At 35.4% G+C, this 20,876-nt stretch overlaps 3 protein-coding genes across 4 annotated transcripts; 2 read left to right on the forward strand and 1 right to left on the reverse strand.

Annotated features, from left to right (window-relative positions):
• Nucleotides 1-86: 86 nt before the first annotated feature.
• On the forward strand, nt 87-14,252 carry LOC105345103 (BOS complex subunit ncln). Its single transcript, XM_011453145.4, has 14 exons — nt 87-377; nt 803-993; nt 1,248-1,392; nt 1,474-1,568; nt 1,781-1,864; nt 2,063-2,166; nt 2,291-2,379; nt 2,564-2,688; nt 11,345-11,535; nt 11,696-11,813; nt 12,485-12,648; nt 13,000-13,053; nt 13,420-13,498; nt 13,910-14,252. The coding sequence occupies exons 1-14, from the start codon at nt 203-205 to the stop codon at nt 13,973-13,975; spliced, it is 1,680 nt and encodes a 559-aa protein (XP_011451447.3). The 5' UTR covers nt 87-202; the 3' UTR covers nt 13,976-14,252.
• Nucleotides 3,284-8,082, forward strand: LOC105335530 (uncharacterized). Of its 2 annotated transcripts, none has more exons than XM_034465325.2 (2): nt 3,284-4,861; nt 6,634-8,082. In XM_034465325.2, exon 1 carries the CDS (start codon nt 3,621-3,623, stop codon nt 4,845-4,847), a length of 1,227 nt encoding a protein of 408 aa, XP_034321216.2. In that variant the 5' UTR covers nt 3,284-3,620; the 3' UTR covers nt 4,848-4,861; nt 6,634-8,082. The 2 variants fall into 2 exon arrangements, with proteins under 2 accessions (XP_034321216.2, XP_034321215.2); XM_034465324.2 differs by having other exon boundaries at nt 6,630-8,081.
• Nucleotides 14,253-14,405: 153 nt separating the features above from the next.
• LOC105345101 (uncharacterized) lies at nt 14,406-17,622 on the reverse strand. Its single transcript, XM_011453144.4, has 4 exons — nt 17,555-17,622; nt 16,203-16,257; nt 15,642-15,876; nt 14,406-15,439 (listed from the first exon to the last, which is right to left on the reverse strand). The coding sequence occupies exons 1-4, from the start codon at nt 17,558-17,560 to the stop codon at nt 14,971-14,973; spliced, it is 765 nt and encodes a 254-aa protein (XP_011451446.3). The 5' UTR covers nt 17,561-17,622; the 3' UTR covers nt 14,406-14,970.
• Between the last annotated feature and the right edge of the window lie 3,254 nt (nt 17,623-20,876).

Raw genomic sequence — 20,876 nt, forward strand, 5'->3', positions numbered from 1 at the left:
CGAAAAAACTAAGTAAAAATTGACGTCAGTTGCAACCTAATTGGGATACACCCTTTCCTTTCTGTATTTGAAAATTGAAATATTTTTAAATCGGGTTCATAGTTCATAAAAGAGAACAGACCACGCTCAATATTCTTACAAGTTCAGGTTGCATTTGTGATACAAGTATTTGAACTTGTCGGTGCTCTTTAGATCCGCAGCCATGGTGCTCGGTGATATTGGAGAGTTGCTTGAAATGTTTAAAAATAGTTTCCCCTTTTCGTTTTTATTTTTTATCCCTATCCTCATTATCCTATCCCCGGTGAGTCCAGTCTCAGCGGCCCACGAGTTTGCTGCCCTTCGCATGCAACAGTACGATCTACATGGTGTGAGCTATGGTAAGTATCCTACAATGATCGTAAAGATTTACATTATAGATATAAATGCACAATGTTTACTGTACATTGCATTTAATCATTGATTAGTTCCAATGTAAAATAGCTATTCATCAAACATAAGTTGTCAGTGTGGATAGATAGCATAGCTAAGCTTTTAGATTGTGTAACTGGGTGGGAGAAATAATTACAAACCAGACCAGGATTCAAACCTGGGCCAGGTGAATCTCTAGTCAGGTGCTCTACCAACTGAGCAATCCGGTAGTGGTGTGCAAATCCTGGTCTAGACGGTCGTTATTTCTCCCATCCCATTAAATTTGGTAATGTACCAACCCCTGGATTCTCCCAGGAGAAAGAGCCTGGGGTGATGTTCAACCCGATTTTGATTGCACTCAAATTGAATTCCTAGTACTGTTATCTATATGCAGGTTGTCGCAGTTCCCCAGTTAACATGGAAGCCCGCCCAGTTGATGCCAAGATGATCACGAGGCGCTGCATTGTTGCCCGCCTCCAAGAAGTGTCAATTTCCAAGTACCGGGACTTGATACAAGAGAACGCAGGGGCACTGCTGGTACTCCTGCCCTCTGATCTCACATCTATCTCCAAAGAGGACAAGCAAGTGAGTAACACTCACAGGTGTTTTTTTTCGTAATTCCAGGGTTCACAATAAACATCCTGAATTTACACTAAACAGAAATTTCAGACTTGAATTGCAGAAAATGAAGACTGTTTAATTTTTCTAATCTTAAGAGAGCATACATATATTTACAAACTAAATGTACTAATAAATAGAGACAATTGAGTTGATTGGTTATTAGTATTCAAGTGGTAACTTCATTTTGAATTCATTGCTATATACATGTATTTTGACAGCATTTGCAAATTTTGGAGAGAGATTTGCTGGCAGAGGAAACCACAATCCCTGTGTATTTCGCTCTTGAAACAGAAGAACTGTCTTCTATCTATGAAGAAATTCACAGAGGAAATGCAGGGGATCAAGCTTCAACTGCTATTGAAGGTATAGAGAGTCTAAGTTAATGTACACCCATTTATTTTTGTTAGTGTAATGTCTATGAAACTATTAACCTGATTATTTTAGCTCTGATGAGTGGAGCCACAGCCAATGGTTTCCAGATGGTTGTAGCAGGATCCCAAGCCAAGAGTCTTGCTGACTTCCAAATCACAAATATTCAGGTAAGTTTAGTTAGAAAAAGGTAAAACAGATAGGTATAGCAACTTGTTCCATAGCAGCTTTCAATAAATCAAGCATTCAGTTTAACAAAAATAAACATTACAATTTCTCTGTCAGTTTGTTTGCTGTGCTGAACCTTTAATAAAGGTTACTGTATAGTTAGCTATGAATGTATATCAAATAATTTTTAGCTAATCTGTGTTCCATCTTGCAGGGTCACTTGTCAGGCTATGGCATTGAGGAGCAACTACCCACTGTGGCTGTAGTAGCCCACTACGACTCCTTTGGAATCGCTCCGGTATGTTGGTTGTCAGAACATTGAAAATCAATATTTAGTCATTAGACACTGAAACCGATTCATATTCTTCAAAAGCAAATTCACAAAAATGATTTTATTTGAATTTAAGAAAAAAAATTAAAAGCATTGGGGAATTCATACTTTAGATACATGTATGTAATTGGTAAGAGGACTGTCATTGACCTGTTATGATTACAGAGCCTGTCTACTGGTGCTGATGCCAATGGAAGTGGAGTCATAGCTCTGCTGGAACTCGCTCGCTTGTTTTCCAAACTCTACACAAACTCCAGGACACATGCCAAGTATTAACTATAATTTATCATAATATAATTTCTTCTTGGACAGTAGGACTCTAACTTCAATATTTTAATTAAGATGTATTTTCTTTTGAAAATCTTTTTCACATTTTCTTCATTTTACGAACAGATTTAATTTGGTCTTCTTGCTGTCTGGGGGAGGCAAATTTAACTATCAAGGAACAAAGAGGTGGATTGAGGACAACCTAGACTCTCAAGGTGAGAGCAAGTTGTTTTTTTTTTTTATAAAAAAAGAATATTTTACAGCATCATGTTATACTGTGTAAACCATTGGAACGTTTTTAGCTATGAGAGCCACTGGTTCCCAGATGGTTGTAGCATATTGTATTGCGTATATGTACAGATTTAAGAATGAAAACTAACCAAAATGCTTTTTTGGCAGATTCCAACTTGCTGTCAGATGTGGCTTACGTCCTGTGTCTAGACGGGATAGGTAAATCAGACGAGATGTACCTTCATGTCTCCAAACCTCCCAAAGAAGACTCACCTGGCCATCACTTCCTACAGGTATTTTTGTGTTCTAGAAAATCTATATCACAGAGTAAAGAATGTTTATTATGTTTTGCAATTAACGGCAAAGATGTTACTATGAAAATGTTAGAGTTTGGGGATGATTTTATAAGAAAGATGATTAAACAAAATAATGTTTTTTGGCAAGATGTTTTTCAATCATGGCACCAGGTAGTGAACATGTTAAACAAACAGCATGGTTATATTAAGAAAAATATTATCAATGTTCCAATATGGCACAACTCTTGTATTACAGTTGCCAATAAATCTTTCTTTATTAATGTATTGTACCAACATGGTGTAAAGTTAGTTGGAGATTTCTTATCTGCAAATGGAGCTTTTTTGACATACGATAATTTTTTACATATGTTTAACTTGCCTGATATATATGTCATGCAATACAACAGTATTATTAGCGCTATTTCAAAGTTTTTAAAATCAGTGTTTGTTGAAAGAGTAAATATTGAAAAAAATTGTACTCCTTTTTAGCTCACCTGAACCGAAGGTTCAAGTGAGCTTTTCTGATCACCCGTTGTCCGTCGTCCGTCCGTCCGTCTGTCTGTCTGTCCGTCCGTCTGTAAACTTTTCACATTCTTTTCATACAGCCTTCGGCATATCGGAGTATCAATAGCATATTTCTTGACCAATTATATGCGGGCTCGCTATTCAAAGAATTTAAAACCCATGTGACCTCACTAGTATAAATAACCACCGCCATGCTTAAATCGCTCATATTTTTCTTGGTGCACGTTGTGCGGGCTATAAGGTATTATCTGAGATTTTTTTGATTAAAAATTGAGTTAAGACGATGTCTTAACTTTGAGTGTTTAATACACGTTTTGTTTTCAAAGTGTTATTGTTTCTCAGACGTGGTCTGGGTGTTTTCACGTGGCACACGTGAGACGAGTTTGTTGTTGAAACTTACATGCATGTCCTCGACAGAAAATGCTGACGTTTTATCAATAATGGCAGACTCGGGTGATGAGTCTTTTGAGGGTTTTGATAGCGAGGACATTAGAGAGGCAGAGAAAAGACTCGCCTCAAAAATGAACGAGATAAGGTCAACTGCAGGTTCTGCAGTACACAATGATAATGAACAAGGGCCTTCAACTTCGACGGCGAAGCCGTCTTCAGCATGTAAAAAAGGTGGCAAACGTAAAAGTTCGAGCAAAAATGCCACAAAAGCAAAGAAAAATAAAAAGGCTGACGTTTCTGGTAATGATATTACCAATGCCATATTGAATATGGACACAGAAAATATTGACAAATTTAAAGAAATGATGGGAATTAATGATATAATTGGCTGCATTTATAATCTGCAGAAAGAAAGGTTAGATCAGTTGGAACAAGAGAGTGTTGACATAGATGTCAATAATAATGAGCATGAAGTCTCAAGTGTAAATGATGATTTTGACTTTTTCATGAATGATAAAGAATCAGTTGAACAAGATAAAGATCAAGTAGATAATGACTGGGATATTCCAGAATGGTTTTCGTCAGATAAAAAAGGAAAGAATGTTGATGACAAATTAGCAAACATGGTGAACACTCTCTGTATTAAAGAAGGTGAAACAGAGAAAATAATTGAAAGTCACCCACGACCAGCAAATTGTACATATTTGTTAGCTCCTCGGGTAAATCCAGATATCTGGAATATTATGCCAAAATCTGCTCAAAGTAGAGACTCTGGCTTTCAAGCCGTTCAGAAAACTATAGCAACAGGGATTGTTCCTTTGCTTAAAATAGCTGAAATGTCAAAGTCAAATGAGAACTTGAAGGAGGTTAGAAATTTGATAAAACAGGCAGTTATTGTTCTGTGTAACTCTGTGTATCAATTGTCCCAAAAAAGAAGATTTCTTTTGAGAAAAATTTTGCCAAATAAGTTTTCTGACATATGCAATGCCACTCAGCCAGTAACTGAATTTTTGTTTGGCTCTGATATACAAAAGAAAATAAAGGAGTTATCAGATTTTGATAAATACAAGTCTCGGGACAAATTTAATAGAGGTGCATATAACAATGCAGGCTACAGGGGGAGAAGGAATTTCTCCTACAACTATTATTATGGCAGAGGAAGAGGATCTAATAGACCTTTTTTAGGGGGAAGAACTCGAGAAGCGAGATCAGACAAGAGAGGAAGACGAGAGAAATACTAAATGAGACAAACACGGTAAGTGTTGGTCAAATTAGATATCATGTAGCTCAATGGAAAAAGATTGTTAATGATCCATGGGTTCTGAAGACAATCCAAGGTTATGAAATTCTGTTTGATGAAAGACCTTACCAGTTAAAAAAGCCATCTCAAATTTCTTTCAATGATCAAGAAATTATGGTTGTTAATGATGAAATTAACGAACTCATAAGAAAAGGTGCAATAAGAGAAATAAATGAAAGTGATGATTTATTTATTTCTAATATATTTGTTGTTCCTAAGAAAAATGGAAAGCTTAGACCTGTAATAAATTTGAGAAGTCTTAATGAATTTGTTTCATATGAGAAATTTAAGCAAGAAAATTTGAATCAAATTTTGAGCATTTTAAAAAAAGGAGATTATTTCTGTAGTGTTGATTTAAAAGATGCTTATTTTAGCGTTCCAATTGCAAAAGAATTTCAGAGATATTTGAGTTTTCAATGGAATGGAAGGATTTATTGTTTTACGGTTTTACCATTTGGATTGTCTTCAGCACCCAGAATTTTTACAAAGATTTTGAAACCTGTTTATGCTTATTTAAGATCTACTGGCATCAGATGTTCTTATTATCTGGATGATTCTTTGATTATGAATCAAAGTCAGGTTTTATGCATGAAGAATACTCAACTGATTATAGATACTTTACATTCATTAGGTTTTCATGTTAACTTTGAGAAAACAGTGACAACACCAACTCAAATAATTGACTTTTTTGGGTTGATAATCGACTCAAAGAAATTCAAAGTATTTTTACCAAGAGACAAAATAGATAAAATAAAAAATGCTGCTGAAAGTTTATTGCAGGAAGACTGTATTAGTATAAGAGAGGTGGCAGCTTTCATTGGAATCATTGTACATGCATTCAATGCAATTTCAATTGGACCCCTTTATTACAGATCTTTAGAAAGGGACAAAGTTAGGGCACTGAATGAAAATGATGATAATTATGATGGGAATATAAATTTATCAGATCAAAGTAAAGAAGAAATTGTTTGGTGGATAGAGAATATCGATATAAAAAATGGTAAACCTATTTGTTTACTACCCATAGATTTTTGGATAGAATCTGATGCCTCTTGTAATGGAATGGGTGCTGTTTTTAAAACAGGTCACTTTAGCAGAAATTGGTCAGAGCATGAGAAAAAGTTCCATATCAATTACTTGGAATTATTGGCCATATTTTTTGCATTACAATACTTTATGGACAAAGAAACCAATGTTCATGTAGGCATAAAGTGTGACAATAAAACAGCCATCTCTTATGTAAATAATATGGGTGGAATGGTATCAAAAGATATGGATTGTTTAGCAAAAGATATTTGGAAATGGTGTTGTACAAGGAATATATGGATGACATGTCAGTATCTTCCTGGGAAATTAAATGAGGTGGCAGATTATTATTCCAGGGAAACTTCTACATCCTGTGAATGGAGTTTAAAATCAGAAATTTTTCATAGAATTACCAAACAGTTTTTTTGTCCAGATGTTGATCTTTTTGCATCGGATAAAAACTATAAAATTCAGAAATATGTGTCTTGGTGTTTTAGTCCCAACGCATGGAAAATTGATGCATTTACTTTTCATTGGACAGGATTAACGCCCTATATTTTTCCTCCTTTTCATTTATTAGGAAGAATTTTTAATAAGATTAGGGAAGATAGGGTAGAAAAAGCAATTGTTGTTTTTCCTGTCTGGCGATCCCAAACTTGGTTTCCACTTTTACTATCAATGATTGTTTCTATTCCAGTTAGACTGCCAAGACATGCAGATCTGATGACAGAAGGAAAAAGAAACCATCCTTTGAACAAGAAAATTACTCTAGCCGCCGCAGTTTTCTCTGGAAAACCTTGCAGGATAAAGGATTTTCAAAAAACGTTAAGCTTGTCATACTGTCTTCATGGAGAGGATCAACACAAAAACAATATGACCTTGCATGGCGGAAATTTATTTTTTGGTGTTATAAACAAAACAAAAGTGTGTATGAAACATCTGAAAAAGATTTGATGTCTTACTTGTTTTTGTTATTCAAAGATGGAAAGTCTTATTCATGTATTAATACTCACAAAGTAGCTGTTACTCAAACCCTATCATTTTTAGACCAAAGTTGGAATAAAAATTCACCTTTACTGACAAAGTTTATGAAAGGCTTGTTTAATTTCAGACCTAACCTGCCAAGATATAAATTTACATGGGATGTGAGTAAAGTTCTTAAATATTTAAAAACTCTTTTTCCTTTGAATTCATTAGACATGAAGCATCTTACCTTGAAGTTATGTACACTTTTAGCTTTATCAACAGCTGCTAGAGCACAAACTCTCGTAAACATGAATATTAAGAACATGACTTTTAGTTCAGATAGAGTTGTTTTTTATTTTTCATCATTACTTAAGACATCCAAACCAGGAAAGTCTTTTTCTATTTCTCTTGAAAGATTCAAGGATGAAAAAATTTGTGTTGTGCGTACTTTACAGGAATATATCAAACGTACAAGTAAAAATCGCAAGTGTGATCAACTTCTCGTCTCCTTTAAGACTTTTAATAAAATTTCCACAAGTACTGTAGCTAGGTGGATTAAATGTGTGATGGAAAGTTCAGGAATAGACATTAGTACTTTTAAGGCACATTCAATTCGTGGAGCATCCGCCTCTGCAGCTCTGAAAAGTGGTGTCTCTTTATCGAACATTCTGAACACTGGAGACTGGTCCTCATCAAAGAACTTTAGGAGATTTTACTTCAGAGACGTTGATAATAATATTGAGTCCAACTCTTTCATGAATGGTGTATTAAATTGTGTTTGATGTGATTTTTCCTAATAAACAATTTGATTCAATTTATTGTCAATTCTTTAAACATGCTATTGATACTCCGATATGCCGAAGGCTGTATGAAAAGAATGGACCCCTCATCCAAGCATACCCCGGATGTGATGGATGAGGGACATTCTTGGAGTACAGCCGGAGGCTGAGGAGTATCAACTTTCCCGCCCATGTGAGAATGCATGGATTAGTACATGAATTTATATCCCCGCCTCTTGATACTTATACATTGACAATAAATTTGCTTTAAATAATGAGCGATTTAAGCATGGCGGTGGTTATTTATACTAGTGAGGTCACATGGGTTTTAAATTCTTTGAATAGCGAGCCCGCATATAATTGGTCAAGAAATATGCTATTGATACTCCTCAGCCTCCGGCTGTACTCCAAGAATGTCCCTCATCCATCACATCCGGGGTATGCTTGGATGAGGGGTCCATTTTCAACTTCTTCTCAAAAACCACTGGGCCAAATTTAACCAAATTTGGTACAAAGCATCCTTATGGAAAGGGGGTTATAAATTGTTAAAATAAAGGGCACAGCCCTTTTAAAAAGGGAGATAATTGCGAAACAGTAAGTATAGGGTGCATGTTTTTAAAAATCTTCTTCTCAAGAACCACTGCACCAGAAATGCCAATATTTACACAAAAGCTTGTATATATAGTGAAGATTCTAAATTGTAAAAATCATGACCCTCGGACCAAAACTGGGGCCCCAGGCGGGGTTCAAAGTTTAACATAGAAATACATAGGAAAATGTTTAAAAAATCTTCTTCTCAAGAACCACTGCACCAGAAATGCCAAAATTTACACAAAAGCTTTTATATATAGTGAAGATTCTAAATTGTAAAAATCGTGACCCTCGGACCAAAACTGGGGCCCCAGGCGGGGTTCAAAGTTTAACATAGAACTACATATGGAAAATGTTTAAAAAATCTTCTTCTCAAGAACCACTGCACCAGAAATGCCAATATTTACAAAAAAACTTGTATATATAGTGAAGATTCTAAATTGTAAAAATCGTGACCCTCGGACCAAAACTGGGGCCCCAGGCGGGGTTCAAATTTTACCATAGAAATACATAGGAAAATGTTTAAAAAATCTTCTTCTCAAGAACCACTGCACCAGAAATGCCAATATTTACACAAAAGCTTGTATACATAGTGAAGATTCTAAATTGTAAAAATCGTGACCCTCGGACCAAAACTGGGGCCCCATGCGGGGTTCAAAGTTTAACATAGAAATACATAGGAAAATGTTTCAAAAATCTTCTTCTCAAGAACCACTGCACCAGAAATGCCAATATTTACACAAAAGCTTGTATATATAGTGAAGATTCTAAATTGTAAAAATCGTGACCCTCGGACCAAAACTGGGGCCCCATGCGGGGTTCAAAGTTTAGCATAGAAATACCTTAGGAAAATGTTTAAAAAATCTTTTTCTCAAGAACCACTGCACCAGAAATGCCAATATTTACACAAAAGCTTTTATATATAGTGAAGATTCTAAATTGTAAAAATCGTGACCCTCGGACCAAAACTGGGGCCCCAGGCGGGGTTTAAAGTTTAACATAGAACTACATATGAAAAATGTTTTAAAATTTTCTTCTCAAGAAATGTAATGTTACAAGGAACTGCTGTTCAGGTGAGCGATGTGGCCCATGGGCCTCTTGTTTACTGATGTATTTTGAAGTGGTTTTATTGAATGAAAAATGTACCAAGGCAATTTATAAAATTTTGAACTATACTGAAGTGGTTCCAACTGCAATATCAAGATGGAATAATGAATTACCACTTGAACAAAATTTGTGCATACAAGACTGTTTCAAAATATGTTTTATGACAACTAATGATACATCTGTTCAATGGCTACAATACAGAGTTCTACACAGAATTCTTCCTGTTAATTATTATTTAAAAAAAATCAAGATCATTACAAATGATTGTTGTACTTTTTGTAAAGAAGAAATAGAAACAATACAACATGTATTCTTTAGTTGTACTAATGTTTTACCATTGTGGAATGATCTTAGTATGTCTATATATAGAAAAACAACAAAGAGGGTTGGATTCAATGTTATCAATATACTATTTGGAGAAAATTCTCTAAGTGTAGACAATAAACCTGTGAACTTCATAATTTTATATACAAAACAATTCATATTTATATGTCTGAAGCAGAATAAGATTCCAAACTATGTTGATCTATTATATTATTTGAGTTTTAAATACAAGATAGAGAAATATGCATCGGTTCAAAAATTTCAACTTAGGAAATTTGAAAAATGTTGGTCACAGTGGGAAGATCTCTTTTGTTTATAATTGTATACCTATATTTTATAGAGGTGGAATTTGCTACAAATATTATTATTTCATTTATTATTTTTATTAGCCATTTAATATACAACCTCAGGTTCATTATACCCCCCGCAAACAAAGTTTGGGGGGGTATATAGGAATCACCTTGTCCGTCCGTCCGTCTGTCCGTCTGTCTGTCTGTCCGTCTGTCTGTGCAATCGTGTCCGGTCCATATCTTTCTTATGGAGAAACGTTGGAAGTTCTTACTTCACACAAAGATTGCTTATGACCTAAGGGTGTGTCATGACCTTGATCCAAGGTCATTCGGGCAAGGTCAAGGTCACTGGCAGAAAAAGTGCAAAATTCGTGTCCGGTCCATATCTTTCTTATGGAGAAACATTGGAAGTTCTTACTTCACACAAAGATTGCTTATGACCTAAGGGTGTGTCATGACCTTGACCCAAGGTCATTCGGGCAAGGTCAAGGTCACTGGCAGAAAAAGTGCAAAATTCGTGTCCGGTTCATATCTTTCTTATGGAGAAACATTGGAAGTTCTTACTTCACACAAAGATTGCTTATGACTTAAGGGTGTGTCATGACCTTGACCCAAGGCCATTTGGGCAAGGTCATGGTCACTGACAGAAAAAATGCAAAATTCGTGTCCGGTCCATATCTTTCTTATGGGGAAACATTGGAAGTTCTTACTTCACACAAAGATTGCTTATGATTAAAGGGTGTGTCATGACCTTGACCCAAGGTCAATTGAGAAAGTTCAAGGTCATTGTTTCAAAAAAGCTAAATTCTGTCTGTGTCATGTCTTGTATTAATGGAAATATTAGAAGCTAAAAATTAACAGTTTTCAAAAATAAAGCAGTTGTTATTTATATAAAATGGACAGTGAAATAGATTCATCCAATATTTTCTATAATAGCAAAAATACACGCGTTATGATTTTTTTCTTAGCGGGGGGTATCAATTGTGAGCTTGCTCACAGTACCTCTAGTTTAATTTTATTTTTGAATGAGTGTATGAATGAAAGTGGTATGAAAGAGTAATTATAATATTTAAAAAAAAAGTTGACATCAGTTTAATATTAATTATGTATGTTTGAATTTGAAAAATGCAAATAAAAAAAAAAAAAAAGAATGTTTATTGACGGTTCCTGTCCTCATACTTCATAAATTGCTTGCAGTAGTTTTTAATTCATTGATTTATTTAGTGTGTAGAAATGTTTGAAGATAAATAATTGGTTAATTATACGTTGAGATATGAAGAAAGCACTTGACATAAAAAGTTAAAAATATTGTATTAGTAACTTATTACAGAGATTGTGATTTGGGTTTTTTGTAGAATCTGCAAAATGTGCTCAAGTCATTCTATCCTGGTGTCAAATTTGAAATGGTGCACAAAAAGATCAACTTGGCTGATGACTTCTTGGCATGGGAACATGAGAGATTTAGCATCAAACGCCTGCCTGCATTCACCATCTCTCACTTTAACTCACACAAGGACCCAGATAGAAGTACAATTTTAGACCAGAGGTATGGTATAACTTGAATGATAAAGATTTTGGCTAACTATGAGCCAGTTTTTATGAGCATGGTTCAAATATATACATGTATTGCCGAAGTATTGCTCAGTTATAAAAATTATGACTATGTTAATACTTACAATATTGACAAATTTTCTTTGCAATAATAGGGAAAGTGTTGACGTGGGAAAGCTGAGCAGAAATATTGAAATTGTTGCTGAAGCACTAGCTAGATATGTGTACAATGTCAGTAGTCATGGAAACCTGCAGCTATTCTCAGGAGGACTGGTAAGAGGTTTTACACTTTACTCTGCCTTAACATTCTGACATCCATATACCAAAACCACAATGGTTTCGAAAAGGTCATTGTAATGGCCTTACAAAATGATGATTTTTTTTTTCAAAGTACATTGCAAGATAGAAATTGATTTCTTTAAGTGAGGGGGTTATATGAAGGAAGTGCTGAGTGACAAGTGGGATAATGAAAACTAACTTTCATTAGCAACGACTCGGTTTTGTGGTTTACTGGAGAAAACCTGGTTCACGACTACTAAATTTGGCTATCAAGTCTTATCCATGTTGTCATCTACATCTGTTTAGCTAAGACTGATTTGTGGTTAGTTACAACAAGGCTCTCGCGAACCTCATGAAAAAAATTTCTTACACAAGAATCAAAGTTGGTTTACAATAATTAGCATCCTTTTGCATCACAATGGTAATACCTTGATGATTTTCTATCCTTCATCCTGTTGATATATCGGTACTTAAACTAGAGTCTAAACATTGGAATTAAAATCTGTCAATTGTAAGTTATGCTATTTTAAGTGGAAAGGACTAACTGGTCAAATTTCACCAGTAGGAGTGTGAAATCTACAATAATACTTGTTTTAGCGTTGGTGTTGAGGTTGTATTTTGTTCGTATAAAAAATTACAACATTAACATTGTGTTTTTTGTGCAGGGAGTCCAGCAGGATTTGGTGGAAGCCTGGCTGGGACAGCTCACATCTCAGCCTCGTGCCACCCAGCTACTGCCCAAGGACCACAGTCTCCATAGCAACCTGGAGGAGGCCATGAGTCGCTACCTCAAAGACGTCAAGAGAACAACATTCAAAGCAGACAAGAGGTTTGTGGGGTCGACTAAATGAGTTCAGTTTCTGTGCATATGTCTTTCATGTTTTACTTGTAGTCCTCTAAGTTCTTAATTAATTGTTGGATGATGGATAGGATTTATACATCAAGTTTTGTTTGTTCACTTTGCTTCTATATACATTCAGTATCTGTAACAGTTTTATAGGAAACATAAAAAATAATCATCCTGTATGCAAAACTAAATTACTTAATGGTATAACAGTAGATTTTGAAAGGTTAATATTGAAATCTATTACATTAAAATTGGATTATTCTTATATAATTATGATAACCAAATCTAGTTTATTGAGATAAAGACATTGAATTTATATATTTTTTTTGACAGAGATCCAGAATTTCAGTTCTATGATGGTGCAACATACACAATGAGTGCTTACAAGTAAGTGTGAATTCTGTCTCATCCTAGGGGAAACAGCCTCATATTGATAAAACTCTATGCTTCATTAACAAATTAGATGAGGGGTCATTTTATCAGGACCAGTATATGCTCATACTCTTTAATAAAATTAAGGTTTTTAATACAATCCATCTTTAAATATATGAGAGAAAAAAATTTTAAAATGTTTTTAAAATTATTTTCTGTACTGTACACTTTGGATTGACATGCTCGTCCCTTGTACCAGTATATTGAACTCAAATTAATTTTATGAAGAGTAAAATTAAATCCTTGTATTGAATGTGTTGTAATTAGATAAGTATATGATCAAATGCAAGTTAAGTCTTATGACTTCGTTCTCTGTTGCAGTGTAAAACCTGCCATATTTGACTTGTTCCTAGCTGTAGCTATCGTAGGATATTTAGCTGTTGTCTACCTTGCTGTGCAGGTATGTAAATTCATTTCAATTTCTGGTGTACTGGTAAATTGTTAGATGTGATTACAGCAGATTGAAAACTTTTTGTGATAAACTGCCAGGAATGTCTCTAATTGTACTTAAGATTATCACATTAGCTTTGAGTGTGGATAAAAAATCCAATAACCTGTATGTGGAATTTTTTACCAGGATGCATTGTTTGGGGTTTGTCTTTTGGATTGGAATGACATTTTGTTTAGGAGTCATTTCAACTACTCTTTCATGATACATTGTCAAGATAAATTATATCTCTGAAGTAGAATAAATTGTTAACAAGAACATCTGAAAACAAGATCCAATTGATAAATTTATATTTAGTTGAAGATGCTTTTACTGAGTACAGTATTTTTCTATGTACTGATTATTACCCATTTGTTTTTCCAGAATTTCCACTTCTTGTACAGTGCTATGCAGAAATTGTCAAGTCCGAAAAAACTCAAAGTGCAATGAACAGTATGTCAGTTAACTTAATCTATTGTATTATAATGATCAAAATCTTTGGACGATGGACACCTGGAATCTTTGATGAGCGACGTGTTGTTGTAGATGGCCTCATTGGTCTTTGTGTATGTGTTCCGAGAGAAATCCTGATCTCCGACACCAAGCGGTGTCAATCACCTCACAGAACCGCGACCTCTAGCCTGTAGTTTATATTGTGATAATGATGATGAACAATCCAAAGATGTCTTTTTTTCTACATCCAAAATAAACACACTTTTGTACTTGTGTTCTTGATTCTAGTTTTTATTTAGATGTACTATGAGGCATTGAGACTTTTGACTGTTATAGGCAAATGTTATTTTTTGCATGTTCATAGTTAAGAAATATTTTATTAGACCCTCTTGTAGTTGCATCGAAGATGTAGAAAATCACAAACATGTTTTAAAGAAGCATGAAAAAATGTTTAATTATTAAAAAGGCATATTATGGCTTGACTCAAATACACGTCTTGCAACAAGCTACCAGTCTCTACAATTACATAAACAATTGATGATATATCAACATAAAGTGAAGATATTTGTGTTGATCGCCCCTCAGATATCAGCATAACATTTTGATGTAAGGTATTTTAGATATGCTTTAAATTTTAAACTAAGTACTTAGGTTGGGCCTTGTTGGCCAATTCACTATGCTGTAGACTTTGTTAGAAGAAGCACTAATATAGATAGATTGATAAGGAATTCACAATAAGTCAATTATGTGAACTAGTATTTCAAAATAGGTTGCTGAGCATTGCTGGGGAAGGGACGACAACAAGACGGCTTACACATTTTAAACTTCTCTCAGCTCACGTAAAATTCATACAGAAATTAGCACTTCACTAGCTAAAACTAAAAATCGCCCTCATGCAGATTCCACCAGAGGTATTGAATTAATCATGCAAAAACTACTAGCACGTGAAACCAATCCAGAATTAATCCGATGATTCCATACAGTGTACAATATCATACTTGGTCGGGCTGGTTTGAACTGTCCCACGTGATCGGGTTACTTCGGTTCTGAGGCGGAGCGCTCTTACACCGACGTCCCGGCCAGGTGTCTGATGCTGACATCACCAATGTGTTGGGGCGCCTTTTCAGATTCAGTTTTTGAATGGTCATCGCCTCTGACACCCATTCTGGGTGAATGACATAATAATCATTTTTCGGACCCGTCGGAGAAAACACCCCTCCATCGTAGGCGTGCGCTGACTGGGGTCGGCTGGCTGTCGGTTTTCCCGCCGCCGGGAGGGATTCTTCACGTGACTGGCTCAGTTGATGCAGTTTTGCATACTGATTTAGGTAGGAAGCAGAAGGGAAGCTATGGCTCATCCATGTCGACCTGTTTCTACGCTGGAAGTTGATTTGTTTCGGGGATTCCCCCATTGAGATTGTTATCCTGGCTAACTCAACTGGCGTAGGTCTCCGGAGTATTCTGAAAAAAACGCAAGAGAACCACAACTGTATAGGTTACTTGTTGAAAGGTTACAATGTATGATCCAATGTGTGACCTGCAAATATTCTAATATTGTATTGTATTGCTAAATATATAGTACTTGGCCATTTTGAGATGTACATGTACACAAATCAAGCAATATTAAGTTTTCATCTTGATGACTCATCATTATCAAGGTTACCTCTCCTCAGTATTGGCCACCTCTACCTCGCGGATGACGTCAACGGCCGTTTTGGGCCGCACCTGAGAGGAAGCCGAGCTTGCCCTCAGTTTGCTCGGCACCACGGGCGCGTGCCACCGCCTCCTGTAAGCAGACCGAAGCTGCCTCTGCCTCGTCTCGGCTTTCTCCTTGTCCCTGTGAAGCTTGTAGGACTTTAGGGCCTTCGTCATGATGTAATTGTGTTCGTTATCTACATCTAAACCAAGAGCAAGAAAAAGCTTACCTTAATTTTCCTGAAATCAACAAGTTTCTTTTCTCGTTTTTCTACAGAATTTTCATGGTGCAAGCATCTGTCGCCATCTTGACATTCATGCAGATGAGAAATCGATATTGGAATAATTACCAATAGCATTACCAACAGAGCCAGACAGAGAATTTGTAACGAGGGGGATGATTATAATACTGTATGGTTCAGATCTCAAAGAGATCGACGTTATGTATTGTCATGAAAAGATGAATCAATTGATAGTTTGAAATTCAGGAAATACTTAGCATGATTACGTGCGTAAGTTTTTCACGTACCGTAGATTTTGGCGCAGGGTACTTTAACTGAAGCCGCGCGGATTTCCTCTTTTGCCTATAAATAGATAGCCAAACAATAGAGACGAGAAACACCTCGATAATTCAAATAAATAAGATATCAAAGGCCTCTCTCGTCTCATAATGGTAAACGATGCACTATTCAGAGAAACCTCTGAATAAAACACTTCATTTCTTTTCATAGTTAGCATGATAAGTCTTATGAATAAACGTTTTTTGAACTTTCGGATAAGTTAAAACCCCAAATTTGGCAGAGATAACGTTCATGTTGCAAAACACATATGAAAGGTAAACGTTGATTATTTAATTGTCTGTGTCCCTGATAAAGTCCTCACATTTTGACGTCGACTAGATTTATCCCTGCGACGTACGGTTTTCAAAGTTTGACCAAAAATCAAAGTCGTTGTTGGTCTGTTATTATAATAAAACATTACTATACAGAAAAAACAAGTATTAATGACATTTATGAAATAAGCATAAAGGTAAATCATTCGTTTTAAATATTTTCTACAGAGCAGAATCTGCAATGCTACAGAACACCTTCATTGTGTTCCGAATCCAGTGTGTTTTCAAACATTCCACGAAATCTTCAATTTTCACTCTTAAATTTCCGGAGCACTGTTTACGAAAACCCTTTCTATTATTTTTTTTTTTTACAGATGTTCATTGTAGGACAAACTTTTGATTCCTGGAGTTCAGATATTAATGTACAATCCATGCTAGGTTCCTTCTACTTATCCTCCATCCTTCTAGAATATACTTTACTTACCATTACCAAAGAAATCAGACTCACGTAGTAAAGAACTTTGCGTATCTTGTACCATGCACGTGTAGCTTACCGATTTTATCTCGTGCGATTTGGTGATCTCATCGTTCCAAGTTTGGTATTTTTTACGACACAGAAGCGGGGGAAACGATAACATTTTGTTGGAAATTTATGATCCCAAGCTCTGTACTCCGGGTATATGTCCGTGCGACATGCCGGCTTCATTCGACCCAGTTCTATTGATTGGGAACCGTTCACATGATAAGGCAAAGTTTCTCTCCAATTTGAATCTTTTGTTCCCAATCCAGGGAGACAATCAAGTTGTGATATCGTCGTCTTAACCCAGTGCCTAAAACGGATTTAGCATTTCATTTATGTTTGAAGAGTAGGAACTTCCTAAAGTGTGGCGTCGACGATCAGCATTGATTCGATCCAAATCCAATCTTCAATCGGACACGATCCTTATAAACACCTCAAAATTTAATGGATTTGCGCATAAATTAACTTTTCAACCAAACCTATAGATATGTGTTTATTCTACGACCCAGACTTGGAACAGCCCACTAACCTTCATCTTGTGTGTTTCTGCCTGGTTACATTCTGCAGACTGCACCTCAAACTTAACACTTTTACTTCTTCATTAGCATTCCTTGATCAGTCTTTGACTTCATCAATATTGTTTTACAAATGATCCGTGCATTTAAAATTCTTTTGTCCTAGAGGTGAAATGGTGCCAATTTTGGGACATGCAGTGTGATTTGAGTTGTTTTATTTGAACAAAGTTTAATTATCTAAGTACACGTTTTGAATGGCCTTCTTCTCATGCACGTCTTGCCTCCCCCCTCCACCCAGCCTCCCACCGAATAACCTTGTATTGAACAAACATTCAAAACGTATATTTTAAAGGGAAAAAATCAATGAAATTTTTTTCGATAATTAATTATTCTTTGACAATTCATTAGTCTTTCACACACTTAATTATGCTGTATAAATGTTTTGGAAACATTAGCATAACAAACATTGTGCCGTGTATAAACTTCACGGCGAGATGTGAAGACATTTGCGTTGTTCTAATGCTCAATTGTTACCGGGTGTTGATATATTGGGTTCAGTAATTCGTAGATTTAAAAGTCCCATTTGTCACTGCAGTGCACTGTTCTGCCTTGATTTGTGCATACACACAGTACCGAACTCGGCCTCGCAACCATTCCTTGCTCAGGGCTTGTGACAGCCCACTCCTTGGGAGAGCATTGCTGTACATATGGTTACTGTGTTGTTACAGGAGATAAAACATATAACCATTTCACAGGTAAATCTAATCAACTGCCATCATACAGATGAAAATTACCTGAAATGATGACAAATCGCATTCCACTGCATGCCAGAAACCAAAGCTTCTGTTGCCAAAATTTGAAACACAAATCCATATTATTCAATGTTAAGCAGGAGAAAAATTAATGCAAATAAATAATATTACCAAATTTTATTAAGTTGTAGATAGCTTACAGATTTCGGCATAGATGCAATTTTATAGGACGTAAGCGGCGAGACCTTTTGCAAAGCAACGAAAATGTACAAATGACGTCATGAAAACGACTAATTTGAACAATATAATTATAAATTACCAAACTTTTTAATGGAAACAATAAGATGGAATGACATACAGTATGAAAACACAAAACTTAAAGTACAACCTAGTATAACTTATACATGTAGTTATTTAACACAAACCAAAATATTGAATATAAAACAAATAGCATTTTATAATGCTCTCTCTCTCTCTCTCTCTCTCTCTCTCTCTCTCTCTCTCTCTCTCTCTCTCTCTCTCCTGAGACCCTGGAAGAGTTCCCTTTCCTGAGTCGGAGTCTTTGAACGCTTTTCCAGGTAAGACCATGCTGTACTGGAATTTCTCGGCGGTCTGTGTTTTCAACTTCTGAGCAGCACCGCACAATTCAAAACATTATCACAGATACGACAAATGTGTGACAGAGGATCAAAAAGTGTACCATTATTTCATTAAATAATAGTTGCTATTGTTATTCGCTGGTTTGAGGGTACTTTTTATAATACAGTCGTGATCAATTTCCTTTACTATAGAACTGCCTCAGATCCTGTAAACATTATTGTTGGACAAAATAATCTTTTGCGAGTCGTTATTTTTCTCCTGCGAAATCTTCAACAAAATAAATAATAAATATTCTTTTATAAAATCTACCGAGTTCGGAATTATTTATGCTCATGTTATATTTGTAATGTTTAATTACGTGCATATAAAAATGGCCAAAAAGAAGTAATTTAATTTAAGACCGGGTAAGTATTTTATTCAAGTGTGTAAGAATACATTGAATAGGATCGAACAGCAGGCGCAGTGCCTAGATACTAGTGTGTCCTCTTCCAAAAAAAAGAAAAGTAAAGAAAAAAGACGTAATTTAAAAGTAAGGGGGAATTTTGTATGGAACTTATCTATGGTATCGAAGTATGATTACTTCGTTTTTCTTAGAAGTTAATGTTTTATATTATTTAAGATTTATCTGAGGAAAATCTTCTTCCAGCTGAGAGTGAACGAAACGACCGTTACGTTGGATTGGTATGTCTTCATTATCCGCATATTTTAGCCCAAGAGTGAATACAAATATTTAAAACGATATTACTAATTTATGAATAGGAATCATTAAATAAATATAGAAACCCATTTTGCCTTAAATACTCAAATAGCATTGTTTGTATTTTTGAGAGGCAGCATATCTTTAAAAAACGATGGTTTACACGACGCTGTGTTTACTCAGCTTTTTGAGAGCCGACAAGTTTACTGCATTGATTTACTCCTGCCATCCATGATTGCCCATCGAATTAATAGGTAGGCGAATATAATAGATAAGCAGAACTATAAGCCCTGAATAGGACTAGGAGCTGTTCCATGTTTCCTGTGATCAATTAAGCCAAGAGGAGACACAACATGGATCGCCTCTCAGAATCATTGGCCTCGAGAGTTTGTAAAGGATTTTCCAGAGCGACGTTAAGTTTGCTCAATACACCTGTCAGCAATCGAGCACTCGCAATTCGTTGCTCTAGACGGCATAGCAACATCGAAATTTGTATTCAAGACATGGGATTGATTTACTTCAAAATAATTTACTACTGTTGTTTATGAAAGGGAAATTGTACAATGGTGCAACAGTGAAAAAAAACTAGACAACTTAATTAAATACATCTCGTCTCTGGTGGTGTCATTTGTTAAATGTCCTTGTATACATACAAAAGGTACATTGAGAGTTTTTAGATTCTGACAGATTCAAATCTTCATGCACATTGAAAACAATGGCAATAAGATTAAACACTTGAGAAAAGGTAATTTAAAATTGAATTACCCGGTTTTTTAAGTGTAGAACTATAGGGTACCAAATAAAGTTGAAAGCGGATGTTGTGTTATAATTCAAATTCTTAACTAGGTTGGGGAGGGGGCATGGCCAGTAAAATCAAATACAGTCCAGAATTATCTGATGTTCAATTAATATATGAGCATTAAAAAAGGATTAAATTCGAAATCCTAAAGCTGAAAGAAAAACATTCTGCACGTGGATAACTTGGCAGGTGAAATGGATCCAAAGCAGTATATATAAGTTGTCACAAAATTATAAGTTCTTCTTGTACCAAACCCCCTTGTCTAATTTAATTGATTAACATTTTAATATTTACACACATTTAATTCATAATTTTCACCCTCCGTTAATCATTTTTTCAAAATTTACGAGGTTAAATTATCCATATCACTTAATTGTACTTCAAAGGCGAAAATAACACATTATTTTGCCGATATTTTCTTCAAGTGAGTTATCATTGTGTGAAATTAAAGATTTATGATTAAATCAAATTCCGTTCAGAATTTTGAC

This window comes from Magallana gigas, chromosome 6 (assembly GCF_963853765.1).
Source record: "Magallana gigas chromosome 6, xbMagGiga1.1, whole genome shotgun sequence".
NCBI lineage: Eukaryota > Metazoa > Mollusca > Bivalvia > Ostreida > Ostreidae > Magallana > Magallana gigas.

Bases quoted from the DNA above. Each gene is read 5' to 3' on its own strand.
- LOC105345103 (XM_011453145.4), top strand. From the start codon at position 203: ATGGTGCTCGGTGATATTGGAGAGTTGCTTGAAATGTTTAAAAATAGT. The intron at 1,865-2,062 runs GTATGTTGGTTG...TTATGATTACAG, and splicing joins ACTCCTTTGGAATCGCTCCG to AGCCTGTCTACTGGTGCTGA. The intron at 11,536-11,695 runs GTATGGTATAAC...TTGCAATAATAG, and splicing joins AGTACAATTTTAGACCAGAG to GGAAAGTGTTGACGTGGGAA.
- LOC105335530 (XM_034465325.2), top strand. From the start codon at position 3,621: ATGTCCTCGACAGAAAATGCTGACGTTTTATCAATAATGGCAGACTCG.
- LOC105345101 (XM_011453144.4), bottom strand. The intron at 15,877-16,202 runs GTACGTGAAAAA...CTCTTGGTTTAG, and splicing joins ACCCTGCGCCAAAATCTACG to ATGTAGATAACGAACACAAT. The intron at 15,440-15,641 runs GTAACCTTGATA...CGTTTTTTTCAG, and splicing joins GTGGCCAATACTGAGGAGAG to AATACTCCGGAGACCTACGC.